Below are 24,118 nucleotides of genomic sequence, written 5' to 3'. Positions count from 1 at the left end.
GTCTCTTTAAAATTCTACTCTTTGATTCCACAAGTCCTTCTGAAAAAAAGTGTTACCCTAACCATCCTGGAGGCAAAGGAAATCTGCCAATTGAGGGTCATCTGAACCGATTCCCTGAAGTAAATGGAGCCCTTTGAGGAGAGTGAGGGATAGGAATTTTGAGGCTTAGGCAACTATATCTTGAAAATAGAATAAGGAGGGACTAAGGGTGACAATTAAAAGAAGTCCCCTCTTATCCATAATACCTTATAGGTAAGTTCTTTGGGACTGGATCCAAACAAATCCTGGACTGGAAAGTTACACCTCACCCCCTTCAAGGGAGGTACCAATTTATTGTTTTTGTAGACATGACTTCTGGGAAGTGATGCTCAGCTGAACTAGTTAGGATACCTACTGGGCAGAAGTAGCTGCTTCACCTTTAGGGGTAATAAGTTCCTGCACTTACAAAAAACAATGCATCATGACCCCCTAATTCTAGATTGATGATAACCCCACTCTCTAACCTCTGCCATTTATCATATGTGTATCAAACTGGTTGTTCAGTTCAGCAGGAGCCATGTGATGTGTCCAGGTACTGATTGATATACTTCACTAGTAATTATGTGTGGGAGGAGGGATTGACAAAATTCCTTCATTAGTTCTGACCCCAAAGGTGAAGTCTTTTAATTGTCTAATCCTATTCCCTCCAGGTCCCAGACAACTTGGCCACCATCCAGGAGTTAGTGTAGGTAAAGGAATTATCTATCCAATTCCTCAAGGCTCTCTCACATACACAGCCATATAGCTCAAAACAACTTGTTAGAAGGGTTTTGCCAGGCTTTTTATCCTTCACAGTAATACTTGGCATCAGTTGATGGTTTCTAAGATCCAGGTATGCATGCTTCAGAGTCGGTAAAGCTGCAGGTGAATTGGACCAAATATTAATCCTCCAAAGCCATTTCCTTGTAGATAGGGTCCCATCTTGCTGATGGACAAAGGAGGACTACGTCTGGACACCTCAGCATCTATCAGTTTCAAGTTCTTGATTAATATTATCAGCAATGCTACCCAGTGCTTGTGCCCATGACATTCCCCATTCTGCTAGGTTTGTACTTTTTGTGGATACCTGCTTTGTTGTCAAGTATCAGTAGCTTGTTCTGGGTTATATCCGGAATAATCTGAATCTTTTAATGGACTGCCCCGAGCTTGGCTGAGCAAACTCTATTCTATTTCTCTTACGCCTTATACTTTCTGCTTTGTCTGATCCAGTCAGCATTATGTCAGCACTGTAGTGGTAGATATAAATGCCTCAGGAAGTTGAACCTCTTTCAGATTTCTGCCCACCAGACCTATGGAGTAAGTTTAGTAGTTCTATCTTCTCTCTGTTATCATAATCGTTATCATCTGTTAGAAAGGTAAATAAGATCCTAGACATATAGTCAGACTCTAACTCAAATCCTTCTCCATAGCCTTATGGAATAAAGTAGAAGTCAATCTCTCAGAGCCTCATTTTCCTCTGTAAAATGGGATAATTTTTGTAATTTTATGTCACAAGTCATGAAGAAAATCCTTTTGTAAAGCTTAAAGTACTGTATAAAAAGAGGATAATTATCATTTATCATCATGTCATCTACCTCAAACAGCTATCCTGTTCTTTCTTTAATCCTCTTTTTCTTCAACATAGCTTTTTAAAAAATAAACAAAAATTTTTTGTTATTCTTAGCATTCCATACTAAGCTCAACTCCTTTTAAGCTTTAGTACTCCTAGTGTTGTCCTTGCTGTCAGTTTTGTATTTATGTTCCATTAATAAACTTTGTTTTAATTAAGTTATGAAGTTAATATATCTGAGGAAGCATGAACTGATTTCTTCCATTATTTTTGTAAGTGCACCTAACAGGTTTGCTTTTTTTTTTTTCAGAATTCTTCTACATATGGGATTTATGTTAGCAAGCCTTCTCTTTTTGGTGACAAACTTAGCTTGTTCAGTGTTACTTCATGGAGATATTTCAGAAAATCAATTGAAATGGACAATATTTGCTCAAGCACTAATTAGTGATAGCCTATTCATTCTTTGTGTCATTTCATTAGTTAGTTACATATGCAAAATTGCAAAAGTGCCATCAGTAAATGTCTACCTCAAATCAAAGGTAAGTGTGCTGTCACTTAGAATGAATTTTGGATTCTCTCTTCCAAGATACTATATATAGGCAACTAGATGGCATACTGCATAGACTGCTGGACCAGGATAAGTAAGACCTGAATTCAAATCCAGCCTTAGATAATTACTAGCGGTGTGATACTGGGCAAGTCACTTAGAGAGCTCTGCCTTCCTAGGTTCCCTTTTCTTTAAAATGGAGATAATAATAGCACCTACCTCCTAGGGTTATTATAAGAATAAAAAAGAAAATATTTGTAAAGTGCTTTATAAATCCTAGCTATTGGTATTATTATTATAATATTATTTAGATCTGAGATCTCAGCTGTGTGAGAGTACTAACTTCACTTGTGCAGATCAAAATCCCTTAATACCATTTTATAACACATATTTGTTGTCTATGTCTCCTTTTCTATTCGTTAATATCTTTTATCTGTTTACTCTACTTGGCACATGCAAGTCCCAAATCTATGACCCTATCTTAGCTTGTCCCTGCCTGTCAATCCTAAGAGACACTTGCCCATATGTTGACATGAAGCTACCACAGAAGGTTCACCCAGAGTACTAGAAACCTTCCTTTGTGTATAGATAAAGACTGAGCTGTCCCTTGGTTATCTTCACACCTGCTACATGATTAGATCATTACTTTTTCCAATCATTTTCCAGTTCAAATCTGACCTCAGACACTTACTAGCTATATGACCCAGGGCAAGTCACATAGCCACTGTTTGCCTCAGTTTCTCCAATTATAAAGTGGGAATTATAATAGCACCTACCCCCAGGATTGTTATGAGGATCAAATGAGTAATATTCAGGAAAAGTGCTTAGCGTAGTGCCTGGCACAAAGTAGATGCTCATAAATGCTTATTTCCTTTTGTTACTCTTCAAATGTTTCTGACATCCTTTTATATGATTTTCCTGCAATTCCCCATTTGTAATTTATTGCAACCTGCTCAACCCACCATATGACCTCTCCAATGCCCTTTAGATGGTCATTGAGTCAGTTCTTCAAACTAGTATTCCATAACTTTTGACCATACAGCACCATCAGAAGGATATTGATGTTAAAAGATGAACTTTGGTGTCAGAAATAAGCTAGGGTCCGTAAAGGAACTATGAAATTTCCCAATAGTAATCAGGTTCTCCTGCTCAATTTTGAGTACAATTCATTATACATTGTCAGTGTCTGTCCAGTGTCTGTGTATTGAGTAATGAGTTCTAAGAGTTGTCTATCCAGCTACACGGACAATAGATGTTCTTCATGCCTTCAGGACTTGTTTTTTCCTTCAGTTGGGTCTCATAGGTCTCAGTTGGGAAGCTATGCACTGTTTTAGGATTTCGTTTAGTCAGCAAGCTGTCATCCACAAGCAGGAACATCTGGAGGACTTCATTAGGGAATCACTTTTCCTTAAATACTCTGCACAATTCTAGGCAAATTAATTTGGTGAACATATGTGTCTTCATGTATTATGTCTTACATGCAGAGGAACAGCAAACAAAATTATTTTGTACAAGAAAGTTCAATTTTTCTAATACATAGAGAGATACCCTGTTGGATAGTTTGTAAGGTGGACTTTTACACTTCTGAATCAAATATCTTTTGTTTTATAATTGAAGCAGAGTGGAATCTTGTATTCTGTATGCCTTTTTTGAAAGTATGTGACTGAAGACATAGTATTATATACTATGTTGCTTGCAAATGCCTAAAAATACTGTTTATTTCCATTCATCAAAGATGCCCTGTGTGTGTCAATCATTCTTATAATACTTTGAAGAGATAAATTAGACAAGATCAATTACTAATTTTATATTCTCAGTTTTGCCTTTTGAAGGGAAAGATACCAGAGATTTTTTTTAAGCATTTAGTATCCTCCTGTTTTTCAGATATCTTGAGAATTAATTTCTCAGTACCCTCAATTTGTTTGTTTCCTAGTATGGATATCCTCTGGATGTAATTGATCTAGTCCAGCTGTACTTACAATCTTTTTCTACAAGGCCATTTCAACTTCCTCATACAAATATCATATTTCCCATGGACCTCAAATTGGCCATAAAAATCATTACAGAGGCCTGATGGTGGAGTAGGAGCCGAAACTCAACTGAATTCACCCAAATTTCCATCCAAGCAACTTTAAGATAATGCCTCAAGTCAAATTTTGTTTGGGTGAAAAGATTTTCTGGCCCAAGATAGAACAGTACTGATCAAGGAAGTCAGTAAGAAAAGTCTGTTTCTCCATGGTAGTGGTTGGCTTAGAACACAATGCATCAGGCTCCATCAGCAGGCCTTGAAGGTGGCTGCATCAGTGGTAGCAACAGCTTTAGGAGTTCTTAGCCCACAGATGGTAAGGGAATCAGACAAATGGTCAGCAAGAAATTACAGAGGACCCTTTGCTGACACTGGGTTTTGGACCCTGTTGCATTGCCCATACACAGTTCCGGGTCACAGTCCCAGGGCAAATAGGAGCACTAATGCTCCTATTTGGAGGAAACAGAGGCCTTAGTCACAGTTCCAGGATGGAGAAGAGGGCTAAAGGTTGCTCACAAGGGATCAGGGAATCTGGTCTTAGTTCTAAGGCAGAAAGGAGCAATAATACTTGTGGCTTTAGCAGATCAAGGATCCTGGTCATAGTTCCAGGGCCAAAAGGAGCAATATCATTGGTGGCCACAGGGGAGCTGGATCAGAGTTCCAGAGTGGATAAGAGGGCTAGCACTCGTGGCTACACGGAAACAAGGTCTCTTACCAGAGCAAAGGCCAGGAAAAGAGAAAACCACAAATCTCCTTAGATCATAGTGCCTTGGAAGCACTACCAGCAAACTCCTAGAACTAGCTCTGAAAACAGCAGCACAAAAAAAAACTTGAAGCTTGGGATAGTGCCTCTTCCACCTCAGGAGCACAGCCTAATTTTAACATAGTTAAAAGTCAAGAAGTAGGCTGGAAAAATGAACAAACAACAACAAAAGAACCTGACCATTAACAAATTACTGTGGTTAGAGGGAAAATCAAAACACAAACTTGGAAGAAAACCATGTCAAAACAGCTACAAACAAAGCCTCAAAGAAAACTGTGAATTGGACACAACCCAACAAGAAATCCTGGAAGACCTAAAAAAGGATTTTAAAAATCAAATAAGAGAAGTAAAGGAAAAATTGGGGAAAGAAATGAAAGACATGCAAGAAAATTGTGGAAAGAGAGTCAACAGCTTGGTAAAAGAGGCATACAAAAATACTGAAGAAAGAAACACCTTTAAAAAATAGGCCAAATGGTAAAAGATCTGCTGTAGAGAAGAACTCCTTAAAAAGTAGGATTGGAAAAATGAAAAAAGAAGCATAAAAATTCACTGAAGAAAATAATTCCTTAAAAATTAGAATTGGACAAGTGGAAACTAATGACTCCACAAGATATCAAGAATTAATAAAATAAAATCAAAAGAATGAAAAATAGAAGAAAATGTGAACTATCTCACTGGAAAAGCAACTGGCCTGAAAAATGGATCCAGGAGAGATAATTTAAGAATTATTGGACTGCCTGAAAGCTATAATGAAAAAAAAGAACCTATGCATCATATTTCAAGAAATTATCAAGAAAAAATTCTCTGATATCCTAGAACCAGAGGGTAGAATAGAAATGAAAATAATCCAATGATAATCTCCTGAAAGAGATTCAAAAATGAAAACTCCCAGCTAGAGCTAAATTTCAGAGCTACCAGGTCAAGAAGAAAATACTGCAAGCAGCCAGAAGGAAACAATTTAAATATTGTGGAGCCAGAGTCAATCACAAAAGACTTAGCAGCTTCCACATTAAAGGATTGTAGGGCTTGGAATATTACATTCCAGGAGGCAAAGGAGATAGGATTGCAAACTCTGAGGTACTACCCTCACACCTATCAGATTGGTTAATATGACAGAAAAGGAAAATGACAAATATTGGAGAGGCTGTGGAAAAATAGACATTAAAACACTGTTGTGAACTAATCCAGCCATTCTGGAGAGCAATTTGGAACTACGCCCAAAGGGCATGGAGATCCTTTGACTTAGTAATACACTACTAGGTCTTTATCCTAAATAAATTTTTAAAAAAAGGAAAATGATCCCATATGCATTTATAATAGCTCTTTTTGTCATGGCAAAGAAATGGAAACTGAGGGGATGCCCATCAATTGGGGAATGACTAAACAAGCCATAGTATATGAATGTGATAGGATATTATTGTGCTATGAGAAATGATAAGCAGGATGCCTTCATGAAAACCTGGAAAAACTTACATGAACTGATGCAAAATGAAGTGAGCAGGACCAGAAGAACATTATACACAGTGAGCAATATTATACAATGATCAACTATGAATGACTTAGTTGTTCTCAGCAATACAATGATACAAGACAATTCCAAAGGACTTGAGATGAAAAATGCTATTCGCCTTCCATGAAAGAATTTATGAAGTCTGAATATACATTGAAGCATACTTTTTTTGGCTCTCTCACTCTCTCTCTGGTCTGCATATTTTTCCTTTGCGATATGGCTAATATGGAAATGTTTTACATAACTGCACATATCTAATCTATATCAAATTGCTTGCCTTCTTAAGCAAGGAGGTGGAAGGGAGAGAATTTGTAAATAAACTTTTTTTTTAAAAATTAATGTTAAAGAATTCTACATGTAATTCAGAAAAAATTAAAAAAAGTTTAAATCTTTTTTTTTCAATTTTATTAATTTTTCCTTTGGTTTTTAATATTTCTAATTTGGTGTTTAGCTAAGGATTTTTAATTTGTTCTTTTTCTAGTTTTTCTAGTTGTATGCCCAATTCATTAATCTCCTCTTTTTCTATTTTGTTTATGTAAGCATTTAGAGATATAAAACTTCCCCTAAGAACTGCTTTCGCTGCATCCCATAGGTTTTAGTATGTTGTCTCATTATTGTCATTCTCTTGAATGAAATTATTGATTGTTTCTACGATTTGTTGTTTGACCCAATCATTTTTTAGGATTAGATTATTTAGTTTCCAATTATTTTTTAGTCTATCTTTCCATGGCCCTTTATTACATATAATTTTTATTGCATCATGATCTGAAAAGGATGCATTTAATATTTCTGCCTTTCTGCATTGGATTGTGAGGTTTTTATGCCCTAGCACATGGTCAATTTTTGTGTATGTGCCATGTACTACCCAGAAAAAAAGTATATTCCTTTCTATCCCCATTCAGTTTTCTCCAGAGGTCTATCATACCTAACTTTTCTAATGTTGTATTCATCTCCTTAACTTCTTTCTTGTTTATTTTGTGGTTAGACTTATCTAGTGCTGAGAAGGGGAGGTTCCGGTGCCCCACTAGTATAGTTTTGCTGTCTATTTCTTCCTGTAACTCCCTGAACTTCTCCTGTAAGAATTTGGATGCTATACCATTTGGTGTATATATGTTTAGTAATGCTATTACTTCATTGTCTATGGTGCCTAAAAAAGTTTAAATCTTTACAAGTCTCTTCCATTTTTTTGTCTGTTGTCTTTATTCTACTTTTCAAGCTTAAATGCCCCCAGAATGACTCTGCTACTTTGGATCTCTTCATCATACTTTACAAAACTCTCCATTGTTTCTCATTATTTTATTAAGCAATATGCAAACTTTACAGGCAAATTTTTCGATGTGTATGTGTGTTGTTATTTGGACTTCATAAATATAAGAAATTCCTCTATCACCCACCATTATTTAGCGATGTATATTTTGATAAACTATGCAATATGAAGAGCTAATAAAGTGTGGTGTGATGTAAAAGAAACAGTAAAGAATCCCTTGTTGGCTTATTTTTGGATGCTATGTAAATGCTTATCTCATCTGCTATGTGCCTTCAATGAACCCCTCTATAAGAGTGAATGAATTGAAAAAGCATTTTTAGGCATGTACTTTGTACCAAGCATGGGGCTAAGTGCCCAAGGATACAATAGAAAATGAAACCAGTCCCTGTTCTTTAGGAGCTCACATTCTAATAAGGGGGAGACAACACATGTGGGAGGGATTATAAATATTTGCATGTATACACACATGTATATACACATATGTATACACATTAGCTCACCACTCATTTACATTATTCAGGTGACTACATTATTATGTCTGCTATATATTGTATCAGACTTCTCTGTCAATTCTATTGTTGAATGTTTTGTATTTTTGAGACATTAGTATATATTTACTGGAATTCTTAGTATGTTTTGTCAGTCATCTGAATAGTTTGAGTTGTGAGCTAACCTCTAATTCTCATACTAAACTTTTCTCCGGTTAAGAAAGCACGTGAACTCTGATTTGGTGATAAAATAGGATCAGAATAATGTTTGGGCCCTTCAGTTATGCTGTTGAAGTAGTTAGATGGAACAATAGGTAGAGTGCTGAGCGTGGAGTCAGGAAAACCAGACTCCAAATCCAAACTAAGATACTAGCTGAGTGACCATGGACAATTCCCTTAACCGCTATCTGCCTCAGTTTCCTCAGATGTAAAATGAGGGTAATAATAATAATACCTACCTCCCAAGGTTGTTGTAAGAATCAAATGAGATAATATTTGTAAAGTAGGCACTTGATAAATGCTTGTTTCCTTCCTTCCTCCTTTCTTGCTGTATTATTTATTTGTTAGGCTACTATTGGGAGGATACATGGTTCTCATTACACACTGTTGGCATTTCCTGTGATTTAGAGAAAAAAAGACTATTTGACAGATTTCACTTAAAAGCATCAGTAATTATCTTTAAACACACTATACAATATCCAAATCTACCATCCTCATGGTAAGACATGGTTTACATAGTATAAGAAACTTGTAATTTGAATGAGTATGAGCCTAATGTTACCAGATTGTAATCAGGAAGCTCAACATGACAAGGTAGGAGACAGCCAAAGAAGTGATCACTCCCTCTCCCATTTGAAGTAGCCTTTCTGTCATAAAATCCTCTGTTGAACATACTTAAGGACCTTGTTCAATATCTTATATAAGAATTAAATGGAACTTTTTACTTCTAGATTAAAAATATGGAATCTCCTTCAAGAGGGCACCGAAATATGTTCAAAACAATAAACATCTCTCGAGAAGCATTACATATGAAAAATATTCTTGGTGGGGCAGCTAGGTGGCACAGTAGATAGAACACCTGCCCTGAAGTCAGGAGGACCTGAGTTCAAATCTGGCCTCAGACCAAACACTTGACACTTACCAGCTGTGTGACCCTGGGCAAGTCACTTAACCTCAATTGCCCTCCCCCCAAAAAAAAAGAAAAGAAAAGAAAAATATTCTTGGCATATTGAGGAAAATCTGAAAATTATTACTCTTTCACTAAGGTTATAACTTGACTTACACTGATGCCTTATTTGTGAATCAGGCATTAGAGACAGAAAATACTACTATATTAAAACACTGACATCTAAGGAATGAACAGATTTTTCAGGGGGAAAATGTAGTAAAGCTTGAATTTTCTTACCATCATTATACATTAAATGTGGCTTACTGAAATTTTTTTTTATCAAGTTGATGCATTGAAACAACGCAGGGTTTGTTTGGTTTTTCTAATCTGAAGAATAAATCTCCAAGAATCAGGCTAAAATCAGAAGGGATGCTTATAAGTCCTCAATATGGAAAATGATTAAAGATCATTGTTTTGAAGAACAGTTAAAGGAGCAGAATGCAAAGTATTTCCAAAAGTGACCCAAAAAAATTTGGGGGGAAATTCAAAAGCAGAAAATCAACAAGAAATTATCAATGATCCTCTCAAAATCTATAATGGTTAAGGGATATAACATGTCACTCAAGATAAATTTCTTGGATTCACATTTGGGCTTCTTCCCAGAAAACGTAGGTGCTATCAGTGATTGAGCACCAGGAATGCTTCCATCAAGAAAGCTCCAAAAGGAAAAGCAATACCAAGGCAAGTGGAGTCCAAGTATGCTGGCTGACTAATGTTGGATGCTGATGAGGTATGTTCCACAGACAAAATGCGATATGATATTGTCATTACCTACATTTTAGCTGAGTTAAATGAGCCCGATTTTGTTCAGTCAAATGATTCTTTATATTAAACTGATGAAAATGGTGGGTGATAAACAAAACCTGAAGTCAAATTTGAAGTTGGGCAAAAAAAATCTACTATAAAATTTACCTATTTTATGGCTATGAAGAAAAGCCTTTTGTTACTGATGTTTTGTAGTGCAATTTTCCACTATCCTTCCTTTTCCAACATGATATAGATTCATTTCTAAAAATCTTATAGTGTCCTTGGCTTCCTCATCTCTCTGTTAACGAACATTGTGTGGCTCTTTTTTTTCTTTGTTTTGGCATTTTTCTGAGGTAGTTTTAGGCTCTTTTTGATCTCATTATGTCAATTGGTTTACATTAGCTAAACTTATTTAAGAAATCAGTATAATCTATGTCTGATGCCCTCCCATCCATTTCCTGAAACAGCTTGCTTATTATATAGCCCAGGTTGTTTTTAATTGTAGGCAATAATTTTGCCATTTTTATACTTCTAGTGTTATAAATTTGATTTTTGTTCTCAACTTGTTGCTGGTATGACCCTATAGAGGCAACTGTGGAATATATTTCCACATCAGTAATTAGTCATTTCCACATCAGTAATTAGTGCCCCAAAAAGAGACAAAGACAAAACCTCCATCTTTTGATATCATGTGGCACTTGCCCAAGTCAAGCACCTCCCAGCTATTCTTATGGTATGAAGCTGAAAGCCTTCTGTATAGTCTGCAAGCCTTTTGCCTCTCCTTTCTGACTCCTGAACTGTATTTTCTAACATTCGTTTTATCATCCCCTATACCCACAGAATCATACTTTGATGGTTAGAAAAATGTCTCGGATATCATTCAACTCTCTTCTATGACATACCAAAAGGTAGCCCAACCTCTACCTTAAGACCACCAATGACACCACCTCCCAGGACAAACCATTTCATGTTGAAATCAGAGTTATAAGAGTGTATACACACACACACACACACACACACACACACACACTGTCCCAAAAAGTCTTAATACAGTTTTAAGCCTTAATAACTTCAGAAGTATAAATACAAAAAACTGTAAGATGTTTTGAAAGTCTGTTTTTAAAATATTAATAGGTTTCTTATTAAAATTCAACATAACCATAATCTCGTGCTATATATTACTCTAGTTTATTTTTTAATTTTGTAAAAACTTTCAGAAGCTGCTGCTCAGTGACTGAAAAGAACACATTTGTAATTCTTACTTTAAAACCATCCAGAGAATGAAGTTTTGATGTGTATATGACAGTTTTGTCATGACCCTACAAGAAAAAACCTAATGAAGACAGAGCAGATGACTAAGGTAGCCAAGCAAAAGAACCTCCCCTACAGATTCATTTGTCTGAGAAAGTGTCATTCAGAAATTGTTGACATGCAATGCATAATGGAAAAGTTACCTGACTTGTTAAATTAAAATGAAAAGTCAATTATTCAAAATTCATATAACTAATTAATGTAAGGAAACTTTATATAAACTTTCAAATGATCTTTTTACATATTTGTAGCATTTATAGTTCTGAAATTATTCAAAGTTTAAAATTGCACTAAGACTTTTGGGATGCATGTTATAGTTTCAGTTTAGACAAATTTATAAGGTTCTTCATTGAATTTTTCTGCTACCTTATCCTCTGCAATCTGTTTTCATATACACCGCAATCATTTCATAGTGATATTTTTACAAATTTTTATAATAAGCGCTGCAATTTGAAATGATAACTGTCCCATGAAATTATATCTGTTGCTTCTAGATGTGTGATAACATCACCTCTGTCAATTCCTTTATTTGCCCCTGCAAGGAAAACTTTTAAGCCATTATTTCCTTTATTAACTGGGTTAGCCTAGTAGGGATGACAAACAATTTATATTAAAATTATTGCTTAAAAATTCCAGAATATCAGTTAATTTAGCTTATATATCTCTACTATAGGATCACTAAGATTCTTTCTAGCTCTAATAATTGAAGTTAGATATTTAAATGTCAAATTTTTGATAAAATAGTTGATTAGTGCATAGGCTTCATAAATATCATGTTACCTTATTCTCTGAAATTTATACATGATACTTAAAAGCTGTTCTAAACTTAGCCATATCCACAAGTGTATCTAAATTCTCTCTTCCTCATTTTATTCCCTCTCTTTTCCCTGAGGGAAGCTGAGGAAGGAGGACATCAATCTACTCATTTTCTCCTTTTGTATATTTAGTTACAATTTATGTGGCTCAATAATAATTAAAGTCCTCTGAAAGTTCCTGTTCTATTTTCTGGGGGGTGGAAGATATAGTTGAGCCATAACTAAGTCATCTTTGTGTGTGTATAAATAGATTATATATGTATGTGTGTGTGTGTGTGTGTGTGTGTGTGTGTACATTTACCATGTATATGTGCATATAAATTGTACTATATCCAAAGGACAGTCATTTGCTAATGACCTTGGAACTCCTTATGAATGAAAAGCTTCTAAAGTATTAACACTTATTTTAGGCAAGTAACAATGCATTAACTTGGTTGGCATCATTGACCAATCATAGAAGGCAAAATAGTTTTTTAGATGAAAATAATGTTCTGTTTTTTGTTTAATCTCGAAATAGTCTGAATGTAGTAAGCTACTATAATAAAGGATTCATAGCTAACATTTATGTAGTACTTTCAGGTTTCCAAAGTGCTTTAGAATAGTATCTCATTTTATCCTCAACAACTGTGAAAGATAGGTGCTATTATTATCCCCATTTTACAGATGAAGAAACTGAGGCTGAGGAAGGTTAAGTGGATTTCCCAGGGTCATGCAGCTAGTATATATTTGTGGCTGCATTTGAACTGAGCTCTTTGGGACTCTAAGTCCAGTGCTACTTAGCTGCCTAGTTTCTAGAAATTTCTGTTCTATAAATTTTAGTAGAGGTTTTAGTCTTACATTACTAAAGATATTTCAATGGAGATTGTTTATGGCATACAGTAACCAAGTCAAACCCATTAGTTTGACCAAAAACTTAATTTTAGCTTTTGTTGTAAAAGCCTAACTCATACTATTTGAATATATTGAATTAATTTTAGTAGCTCTTTGAATTTTAGAATAACACCACAAGTATTGTGTCTGGTAATCTTAGTGGTACAGAGTATACTATTACTAATATGGTAACAAATACAAGTTTATATTTATGACTATAGTATAAACTGAAAAGGCTGAATTTTAAATATTAAGGATATACAACTGAAACCAATATTGAGAAGAAAAATTTAGAAGTAGATATTTGATATCATGGTAATCAATGAATGGATCTAATGTTAATGTGCAAGGCACCACTACAGTGGTATAGATGGTAATTTACCTATGCCTTTATATCCTATGCTGCTTTTGTCAAATGTTTCCATAAAGGGACATTTTTCTAGCTTTCTTGACATTATGTGTTAAAGTTAAGGAACATGTAGGTTAATCCTTCAACTTTACCAGAACTGGCTTTACCTCCTTTGCCAATTATACATTTTTTCTTGAGGATGCATCTTCTGTGTAATTCTTAATTGGTAATACCTACTCATTGGTAAACCGTATTCATTCCTACCATGCAAACCCTCCATTGCCCTATGCTGACCAAAAATTTTAATTCTCCGAATACTAGTATTCCATACTTCAGAACCATCGCATGACTAGAAAAATGTTGGTGTTAAAAAAAAATAGCCATTTGTTTTAAGGAGTAGCTTGAGGTCTATTAAAGCACTATATAATTTCCCAACTGCAATCTAGCCAAATCTTCAGTACAATTCTGGACTCACTTCATATTCTGTGCAATAACTAGCCAATGTTCAAGGGCTACCCATCTAACTAAATGAATCATTCTTCAACTTATTTTATATTCTGTGTAGTTAGGCCTAACTCTTAAATGATTATCAAACATAGGAGTAACAGCACCTACCTCACAGGGCTGTTGTGAGGATCTAATGAGATAACATAGGCAAAGTACTTTGCAAACCTTAAAGCTATAGAAACACTAGCTATCTCATCTGTTTTATCATTTTACTCTTGTGATATTTTCCTAGGTACTTGCCAATATCCACTATCTCCTGACTCTTTTCCTGAAGAAACTGTGCATTACATAGACTTGAGGCTTCCATTTAGACTATCAGCCTTTAGCCTGTAGTTGCTTGATCCGTATTATTCTCTGTCCTTATGCCTGCCTTTGCATTAAAGTATTAAAGCATGTTTTTCATTTGTAGTTCAATATTGAGATCTTTGTAGACTTTTTCTACCTCCACATCCCCTGCAACAGATATTAGCACATAAGCTTCAATTATTTTCATGATGGCCTTTGTTGATGGCAATTGTTATGAATTTATCATTAATATTATAATAGGAGAATTTCATTTGCATGAAATGATGTGAATCTAAAGACCAATCCTTTTATTTGCTTTTCCAAGAGGACCATTTTGCAACTTCCTAAATGTTTTCCTTCATCTCCATAAATAACCGCTTTCTAAAATGCTTCCAATGACTATCAAAAATAGGTCTTTCTGCCCTTAGAAAATAGAGGAAATTTTACACTGCCAGGTGAATTTCTAATTGAAATGTTTTAGGGATAGTCTAAGTCCCCAAGTTAGAATGTGATACATATAACAGGAACTATTTGTAAACTTAGTGAGGAGAATAAGTAGCATGGGTGAGCCAAACTTAGGGTAATATAAGAATTATTTTTGTTCTGAAAGATCTAATTTCAATATGTACATCTAAATGGAATTTCACAACACTTCAAAGTAATGCAATTAGCCTGTAAATACCCAACTATTCCCCATCTTGTCCTTTGATTCATTCTGTGTTGAGAAAGGAACATCCTCACCCCTTATACTGATGGAAAGAATCTTTTAAAATAGAGTTCCAGTTTTTTCTACAAATCCACCTCTATCTTGGACAAGGAAGTAAATTTTTAGGTGAGCAATATTCAAATTTTCCTCATCAAGAAAAAAAAAGTGCTTAGAGTAAATGACAGTGTCAAATATAATAATATAATATAATACAAAGTTAACATTGAGAAATAATGAAACTGAAATCTAACCAACTAGTACCACATTATTCTTTCTGTTAATAATTGATACTGTTATGTGGGATTATTTGAGAAATATCAGTTGTGTCAAAACAAAATATATCCATACATTTTCATAAATTAATTATTCAGTTCAATTCAGTAAGTTTCAACAGTTAATCCTTTGCTTACTATGTACCTGGCACAATACTTAACTATATACTGTATCTATATAATAATTAATCATTTAAGTTCATTTATAACTTTGACATCATGGTTTTTATCTCTTTTAGGGAACATCTATGTGTCAGACTGTCACAGTGGGCTCAATATTCATTCTTCTCTATTCCTCAAGAGCTTGTTGTAATTTGGTGCTGATTACTCTATCTCAGGATGCTATAGAAAGCCCATTTGACTATAGATGGGATACTCTTTCAGAAAAGGTAATTCCATAATGTGCATTGCTAATTTAAGCCCATAGAAATAAAATAAACTTTAATTTGGGTATAAATGCTAGATGTTAAATGCTATTATTAATTCTGCTTAATTTATTACTAAATTTCCTGTCACATGCGTTTATGACTTATTAAATCATTTTTAGAAAGGTTTCTAGACATATTTCTTTTGAATAAATATTACTAGCATCTGGATATTAGCAATCAAGCTATCTTTTATTTTAATAAAGTCTTCAATCCTTTTTTATCTCATATCTTAAAGTAAAATTGAATCTTTTGCTGAATATCCATTCAGCACTGCTATATAACTTGACCGCTTGGTTGAAAATTACAATTTTAAAGGGACAATATTGGTCAAATTCTACAGTTTTCAACCTCAATAATGAAAAGAAACATATTTCCTTGGCCATCAATACTTAGTACAGTTATCCCAATTCTAACATTCTACAATTCAAATGAGAGTTTAAGTGTTTACTATATGCAACATACTATTCTAGGTAATAGGGTTATAAAAACAAAATGCAAAATATTACACTGCACTAAGCCCGTACCTTGGTAACTGGTAATCATCATGCAAATGTTGTTCTAATTCTCCTGAGTGATACTATATGATACGACTTTATCTCACATGTAGATCAGTCTTTTAGAGATAGCATTTAGAAAGTTGGAGATACTTGTGTATTCTTTAAACACAGTTATGAATCGTTGTTTTAAGGGATAGAAATTACCAGAGCTATGGTACCTTGTGTTTCCATTCTCCATTATGTACCACTGATAGAATGAAAAATGAGCAACAAAATGGAGTAGCTGGCCAGAATACTAAGTGCAACTATTTTTAATGTTAATACTTGTTCTTGCTCATGCAAATAAAGGTATCCAATTATTTTTTTCTGTGTACCATCTGGAATACTTGTTATAACAACTCTGCCTTTCAGTCCAAAGTGATTATATACCAGATCTAAAAGGTGAGGTTTCTCTGAAGACATTTTCTTTCTTTTTCAAAAAAATTTTTTACTGAAATCAACATAGTTGCAAATGAATTGTTCTTAACTAGATGTTAGCAAAATAAAAACATTTAACATTTATGTACATTGCAGATATCACATGGATGACCATTAAAAGTGATTTCATTTGTTTATGTACTTCTAATTGCTTTCTTAGTGCATTAAATTTTTTTCAATTGGTACCTATGCCCAATCTGAGGCAATTTCATCATAATGGACATTTTGCAAATGGGACAAAAGTATTTTAACATACTATGTACTTGCAGAATCATGTGGAAGACATCAGTGAAGAAGAATATATAGTGTTTGGCATGATCCTCTTTTTGTGGGAACATATACCAGCCTGGTCAATGGTGCTGTTTTTCAGAGCACAGAAGCCAAACCAGAATTTGGTAGGATATTATAAAACTTCTTAAAATACCTACACTTCTTTTAAAAATCATGATGTTTTTCTATGTGCGAGTTCAAAAAGCTTTAATATAGTCTCAAGTGTCAGCCTCCTTTGTTGTAACTTGAAATGAAGACAATTTTGGCACGCTTGGTTTTTTTTTTCATATGTCCTTTTGTTCACAGGCTCCTGATGGTATTGTAAATAGTCACAGTTATACTTCCAGAGCTTACTTTTTTGACAATCCAAGACGGTATGATAGTGATGATGACTTGTCAAGACTTGGAGGCTCAAGAAAAGGAAGGTAGATGTGACCAAAGTCAATTAATGTTCTGTTGAATCAATTATTAACAGCTCTTAATTTTGAAGAAAGAATTTCTGACCCTTAAACCTTAGATGATAGTGTAGTAGTCATATGTCAAAATCCAAGAAATAGTATATAAAGTAGAAGCTATGATTTATTGAAGAGCTTAAAGCAATGGACATAAGCACCATTGAAAGCTATCCTTCTTCATTCCTTCCTGCCTTTACCCTTGATTCTACAAGCCTGGATGGGAGATCTGGGAAATTATCTTCTAGATCCTTAGTCATTCAAGGTGTACTGCCTCACTCATTATAAACATATATGTATCCACATCTTCAGTGTAACTCAAAATCCATTGAAGAATCAAGAAATAGACCTCCTATGACCTCAGGAAAAGGTCCCAAACCTATTTCTGGAGGGATTGTGGGATCCTTTGGAAATCCTTATGTGAACTATGATTACTTGTTCAGACAGGGGAAACTACTCCATGAGGGCCCTTATCTAAACTTGCTTTTACCTCTGCATGCAATAGGTGATTAAGTATTTCTTTGAATTTGTTTTGGACTTTAGTAATCATTATTAGCAAATAAAGTTTATTTTACATTTCTTCTGGAGGTATTTTCTTTTTAAAGTCAGATTACTGTAAATAAGATAACAAAGGCATAAATGAATTATATGCTACAGAATAATTTCAGTCCAAAAATCCATTAAATTCTTAATAAACTTCATTGTTGGAGCTGGTGGGAAAGTTTTAAGTGGGAACATGAAATTCTGGATCACTGAAACTAAATATTAAAGTTAATTGAAAATCTTTTTTTTTAAATAATGACTACTTTAATTATGTCCTAGGCATAGTTTGAATTTTGTCGTTGTTGTTGTTTCAGTTTATCTAATTCACAAGGATTGGGTTGGTATGGAACCATAACTGGAAGTGGCAGCAACAGTTTCATAGTCAATCCTCATCTGAATGGACCAACATCAGATTCTGCTCCTTTGCTCTTTCCTTGTGGTAATTTAGATATGAACAATCACCATACCTTATATTCAACTCCACAAAACTGATAACACCACCAAAATCCATATTCCTAAAGTGGTTTTCATGAGTTTGTATTTTCTAAGTATTTTGGCTTTATCCACATTAGTATCCATTACCTTTTATAACTAAGGAAAAAAATAAAGCTAGAATTACTTGTATAAATGGAAGACAAAACCATTACTCATGATCTCTTCATTATAAATTAAGTAGAATTGAAACTTTAGAGTTGGAGATAAAATAAGGGCCCTGGAATTTCCTGATTTTAGAAACATAAAATGCGTATTTGCACTTTTTTTGTCATACTCTGGAGGAATAAACAATAATCTCAAAAATAATATTCTAGTGTTCTAATTGCTTTGTTTTACTGTACACCAAACCTGGGCAACAATCTTTCTGAGAAGATCAGTGTCATAAGAAAGTTTTAGTATTGGCTTCAGTACCACCATTTCCTTTTGAAAGCAAGTCATACAACTAGCTAGAACCCACAAAATCAAGCTGAGACATCAACTATAGCCCTGGTGCTACCTGGTTAGTTCCTGCTCTTTCTTTCTTTCTATCAACAAAGTTCCAGATTATCATATCAGCTATAGTTTGTGTTTCCTAGCTAGTTTCCTGTTTTATTTGATATAGATCTTTCCTTTGTGCTACCCATTTTTTGAAGTGTAAATCTTTAACTTCCTCTTTTGCCCTCTGCAAAACTCCACTGTAATCATCCTGACTTGTAACTAAAACCTATACAAGGTTTCTGAAAATGCTATTCATGGCTCATTGATTTTTGTGAACAAAATCTTTGCTCTAACCATATAATAAACTGGTTATTAAAATATCTCTGATGTTGATAAGTATAATTGGCAGCAGTACTTATCAACAAGTCCTTGAACAATTTCTGTATCAAAATTATGTATTATGTACTCAGTGATGTTCTCTGTACGGAACTGCAAAATTAATTAGGACATAAATTGAGTTCAAGCACAATAGTTCAAAACTTTAAAAATACATGCTAGAAGTATTGTTTTCTAAAGAAATAGTCTTTTTAAAATGAATTCTAAAACACTAACCAAAATTTTCTTGAAAGTATTTATAATTGTCATATTAACTGTAATACTGTGGTGACTAACAGTTAATAAGAGGTAATTGTCAATTCTTATTAGGCAAAACTAGCTAATTAATACTCTGACTAGAGTTCTTGGTCAAGACATTCTTTTGCAGTAACATGATTTCATTCTATATGGAGTACTTGAAAGCTAGTTTCTTCAGAAAAGGAATAGTGAATTTGAACCTAAGAATGGTAGAAATTCTTGGAGCCAAACAAGCTCATAGATGTTGTTCACAAAATAAACAATTCTAATTGTTTAGGGTTTTTTTTAATGTTATAGGTTAGGGCTACAATAACTTTTGAAACAATTATCTTGGATTAATGTAATCAGAGGAACTAATTATCAGTAATGGGATTATCTTCATGTATATGAAATCATGATTGATTAGCATGGTAAACATAAGTGCAGTACTTCAGAACATGTATTGCTTCAAATTTTTAGCATATGGTGTTCAGATTTTTATATATCTTCTATACGTGCGATGTTAAACACGAGATAATAAAAATGTGTGTACAGAGATAATAATGTCAAACATGAGATAATAAATGTGTGTGTACAGTAAATGTATTGGATTTTTAAAAGTGGCTTGAGAATGTTTAAGAAGATGCTTTATTTTTTAAACTAAATTTCATTTTCTTCATGCCCTCTCCTAAATTTGAAAAAAAATTGATAGTGAGGATAGGTTAATTTTATAATAGAATTTTAAAATGCACTTTTTAAAAGTGTATCTATAGAGGAAACAACAATAACAACAGTAGGTACTAGAAAATACCCAGCAATTTAGATTGGGAGAATTGCCACTACATGTTAAAAGCTATCAACTGCTTTCTGCTGCCTTAAAAAAAAAGAAAAAGAAAAAGAAACTAATATTGGGGGGGAAAAGCATTGGAATGCTTTTCCTCTCCAGTACTGTGTGGGAAGTTCAATTTAATTTCATTAAAAATTGAAAGGTATTTTAATTAATATTGATACAATAACCTCACTGAAATAGTAATGTTACTAGAGGTTTAACCAAAAGGAAAATGAAGTCTTTGTTTTAAATTGTCGAGTAGGCTACTTATACATAGCTGAATAAACTTCTTATGGTGCAGATATGACTTTTAATTCAAACATAGGTATAAAAAGCTGTAGCTATGATTAAAAAGGCTATTTAGTGGGGCAGCTAGGTGGCACAGAGGATAGAGCTCCAGCCTTGGAGTTAGGAGGACCTGAGTTCAAATCTGCCCTCAGACATTTGAACTTGACTAGCTGTGTGACCCTGGGCAAGTCATTTAACCCCAATTGCCTCACCAAAAAAAAAAAAAGGCTATTTAGTGTTAGAAAATCCAATGATAGAAATGTTTGTGCTTCAAAATTTTCCATTAACTGATTTCTCCACTATAAAACATGTAGCAATTTAACATTTGCATGTAAAGTATTTTGTCAACACAAATTATTGGAATACTTCTTTTTAAAATGTTGCTAATTTAAACTATATTATAATCCATCCACCATTGACTAAAAATATTTGTTATTTGTTCATTCCCTGGTCTAAGAGTAAATTCATTCTGTTTGGATTTCCCAAGATAAGGCCATTTTACCAGCAAAACATTAAAAGACTTTTTGAAAAGAAAAATATTTCTGATATTAAATACCTTGGCTCTTCCAGCTATTTTAGTTTGACTTGCCCAAATTGTTTCAGAATCTTGGTTTTTTTTCACCAACTAGTAGACCTGAACTCTTATCTTATTGTTTTTTCCTGCACACACCTCCCTCCAAAAAAACCCCAAAGATAAAATAAACTATCTAAGCTTCTGGCCTGATTTTTGCTAAAGAATCCCAAAGCACTAAGAGCACTTTAATTATAGTTAGGAAGGAAGAGAGTGTTTGCAAAAGAGCACAGGGCTAGTGGCTTACTTTGCACTGAAACACATGACAATTTTAGACCTTTCTTTTGATTCATGAATTTGGGAAATGAGTCTTGTTATAAGCATAAAATTCTATGTGACTAGCAGTACCAGTTTTTACAATTTTTTTTAATGGAGAGCTATTAATTTTGGAATTCTGACCATTCATTTTGGCTAGTTATACTTTTACTGTTGTAATTTGTTGCTCAAAATTGGCTTTTATATGCATAGCTTTCTATTATTCTTTCTTCCATCCTTTCCTTCTTTTTCTTTCCTTCCTTTCTTTTTTGTTTACAATGCTGAGAAGCACTGTTAATCATTTGCAAGCTAGTTGCAAAAGTATAGCTGTGGCCAATGAATGTATTATTTGTTATTTCACTAAAATGTAGCAAAGCACTACTGATAAAATAAAAGTGGTTTTGTGCTCTTTGCAGAGATATGACTTGCTCAGCATTTGGTGGAGGGGGAGGGGTGGCAAATGGAGTACACAGATGAAGTTTCCCTGAAATACAAACTATTGAATTTAAAGTATTAGGGAACTGAAAATACAATTGAACACATATGGTAAACTATATACAAAACCATACTTTTATACTTGATATTATAAGAAAATCACTTGAGTGCTTCAAACACCTGGTAAGTGTTTGGATAATATTTTAATTATTCCTTGATTATTAAACTAAAAATCTCATCATTGTATAGCATGTTTTATTTATTTGCATTGCTCTATAATATAGTACAAAAAGACTGGATAGGAAGAAGTCCTTTGTTTTCATTTCATAGGTACCATTAATAAGTTTCTAAATTGTCAAACAGTAGTTTCTACAATAGTTACAAGACTCATTAATAATTGTATTAAGAAAGGTTGCCCTCGTAAAAGAAGCTTCAATTCTGGGGGGAAAAAAAGAAATGGTCAAATATATCACTCCATGTAATCTTCATAAATAAAGTTTAAGATCTCATGACTCCAAATACATAGTTGCATTTAAACTTCAAAATATGTAAAGTATTCTAACTCTAGATTTTTTATCCTTTTTCCTGAGAAAAATCATTGAATAATTATTTTTAAATCAATTTTAATATTTGAGAAATAACATACACATGTACATAAGTTTAATCAATTTTTACAAGGTGTTAGCAATATATTTTATTGCTTCAGTTATCACCATTTAAGTATCCCCCAAATCCTACTATATAATACAATATTAAAACAGTCTTCCTTATCTATGGAAAAGTATATTGAAAAATGTAAGTATAAATTACGCTGAAGTTTCTGGGCCATATTTTCCAGTCTTCTTACACCTTAATACCTTCAGTGTAGTCTGTGATCCAGTGACAATGACCTATTGGCTATTTCTCATACACAACATTCCATTTCCAGAGAATAGGGTTTTTCCAATTGGCTGTCTCCCATGACTCCTTCTCTGTCCTCTGGCCTCTCTGCCATGTTGACTCTTACAAGTTTCAGTTGAAGTCCGACCTTTTGCAAGAAACCTTCTGCAGTCCTTCTTAACCTTAGTTCTTTTCCTTTCAGACCATCCTCAATTTATCCTGTATATATCTTGCTTATACATAGTCATTTGCATGTTGTCTCCCTCATTAAACTAGTGAGCTCCTTGAGATCAGGGACTGCTTCTTTTTTTGTTTTGTTTTTGCCTTTCTTTGTATCTTCAGTACTTAACGCAGTGCCTGGGACGTAATAGTGCTTAATAAATTAATTAGCTCACAGACTACATTAGATATTATACCAAGTAGCTCCAAAATAAGTTAATCAAAGCCTAACCTAAGTTTTACTCTGTGGAAATTCATAGTCTAGATTTTAATCAAGAGTAAGCTTTTAATTTTACATAACAATATCAGAAGAAAAACTTTTACCCACGTTTCAGTTTAACAAAGTATAATAATTTATCACAGCAATCTGGATCTCCTCTTACAAAATATAACTTTATATGAATGTCAGCCTTAGCAGACTTCCATTGCTATTATTCTATATGAAGAAACTTCTACTATTTTCAGCAAAATAAGCACAATTCAAAATTGTCCATTCTTTTCAATGAATATTCAAAAAGCTCCTGAAGTTTTCTAATTCTCTCACACTTGTTGAAATTCTGTAAATAAATACACACATACATATAAAGTGAATTTTGTTTTTTCAATATTCTTGGGAACTATGATAAAATGTCCATTTTAATTTTAAGAACACAACAAAATTTTAAAATAACTTCACAAGGTAGCTTTGTATATATTTTAAAAGCTCTAGAATATACAATATACTTTCATCTTTAATTTAACATATTAGGACTTTGACTTAAAGCTGGTGATATAAGAAAGCTTTTGCCAGAAAGATTATCCTCACCACTTAAAGATCTAAGTTAATTATTTTTTCATTGAAGAATCAGTACAGATTATGAATTCTATGTGAAAATATCTTTCTTAGGTTTAGAAAATTAAGGAGGCAGCATGGTGTAATGTAAAAAGCTAAACTTGGTTGGAAAACTGTTGTGGTTTGAGAGGTTGAGAGGTTGTGACCCCTCAAAGACTGAAGTACATGATGGGTCGTCTGAAATGAATTCACAGACTCAAGCATTCTTTAAGTCAAGGTGACAGAAAGTTTATTGTTACACTTTTCAGCAGGCAAGGATTCTTAAGGATCCTTCAATCTTAGAGTGGTACAGTTAAAGTTTATATACGATAAAATACAATAAAACATGTGCCAAATATGCTAACTAGGTGATTCAGGGTGGTATTAAGGAGTGGTTAAGGAGTGGTCAGTTCTTAAAAGA

At 33.7% G+C, this 24,118-nt stretch overlaps 1 protein-coding gene across 1 annotated transcript in view; it reads left to right on the top strand.

Moving 5' to 3' along the window:
• The window catches only part of GPR137C (G protein-coupled receptor 137C), a 51,596-nt gene extending 29,826 nt beyond the window's left edge, over nt 1-21,770 (top strand). Inside the window, exons 3-7 of the mRNA XM_020974857.2 lie at nt 1,899-2,127; nt 15,459-15,608; nt 16,891-17,016; nt 17,198-17,316; nt 18,201-21,770. Of these exons, the coding sequence (XP_020830516.1) occupies nt 1,899-2,127; nt 15,459-15,608; nt 16,891-17,016; nt 17,198-17,316; nt 18,201-18,378 (802 nt within the window). The 3' untranslated portion in view covers nt 18,379-21,770. The remainder of the gene's footprint in view (nt 1-1,898; nt 2,128-15,458; nt 15,609-16,890; nt 17,017-17,197; nt 17,317-18,200) is intronic.
• The last annotated feature ends 2,348 nt before the right edge of the window (nt 21,771-24,118 follow it).

This window comes from Phascolarctos cinereus, unplaced genomic scaffold (genome assembly GCF_003287225.1).
Source record: "Phascolarctos cinereus isolate Bilbo 61053 unplaced genomic scaffold, phaCin_HiC Scaffold_3;HRSCAF=262, whole genome shotgun sequence".
Classification (NCBI taxonomy): Eukaryota; Metazoa; Chordata; class Mammalia; order Diprotodontia; family Phascolarctidae; genus Phascolarctos; species Phascolarctos cinereus.
The sequence above is the reverse complement of the archived record's forward strand: the minus strand, read 5'-3'. Positions and strand labels throughout refer to the sequence as shown.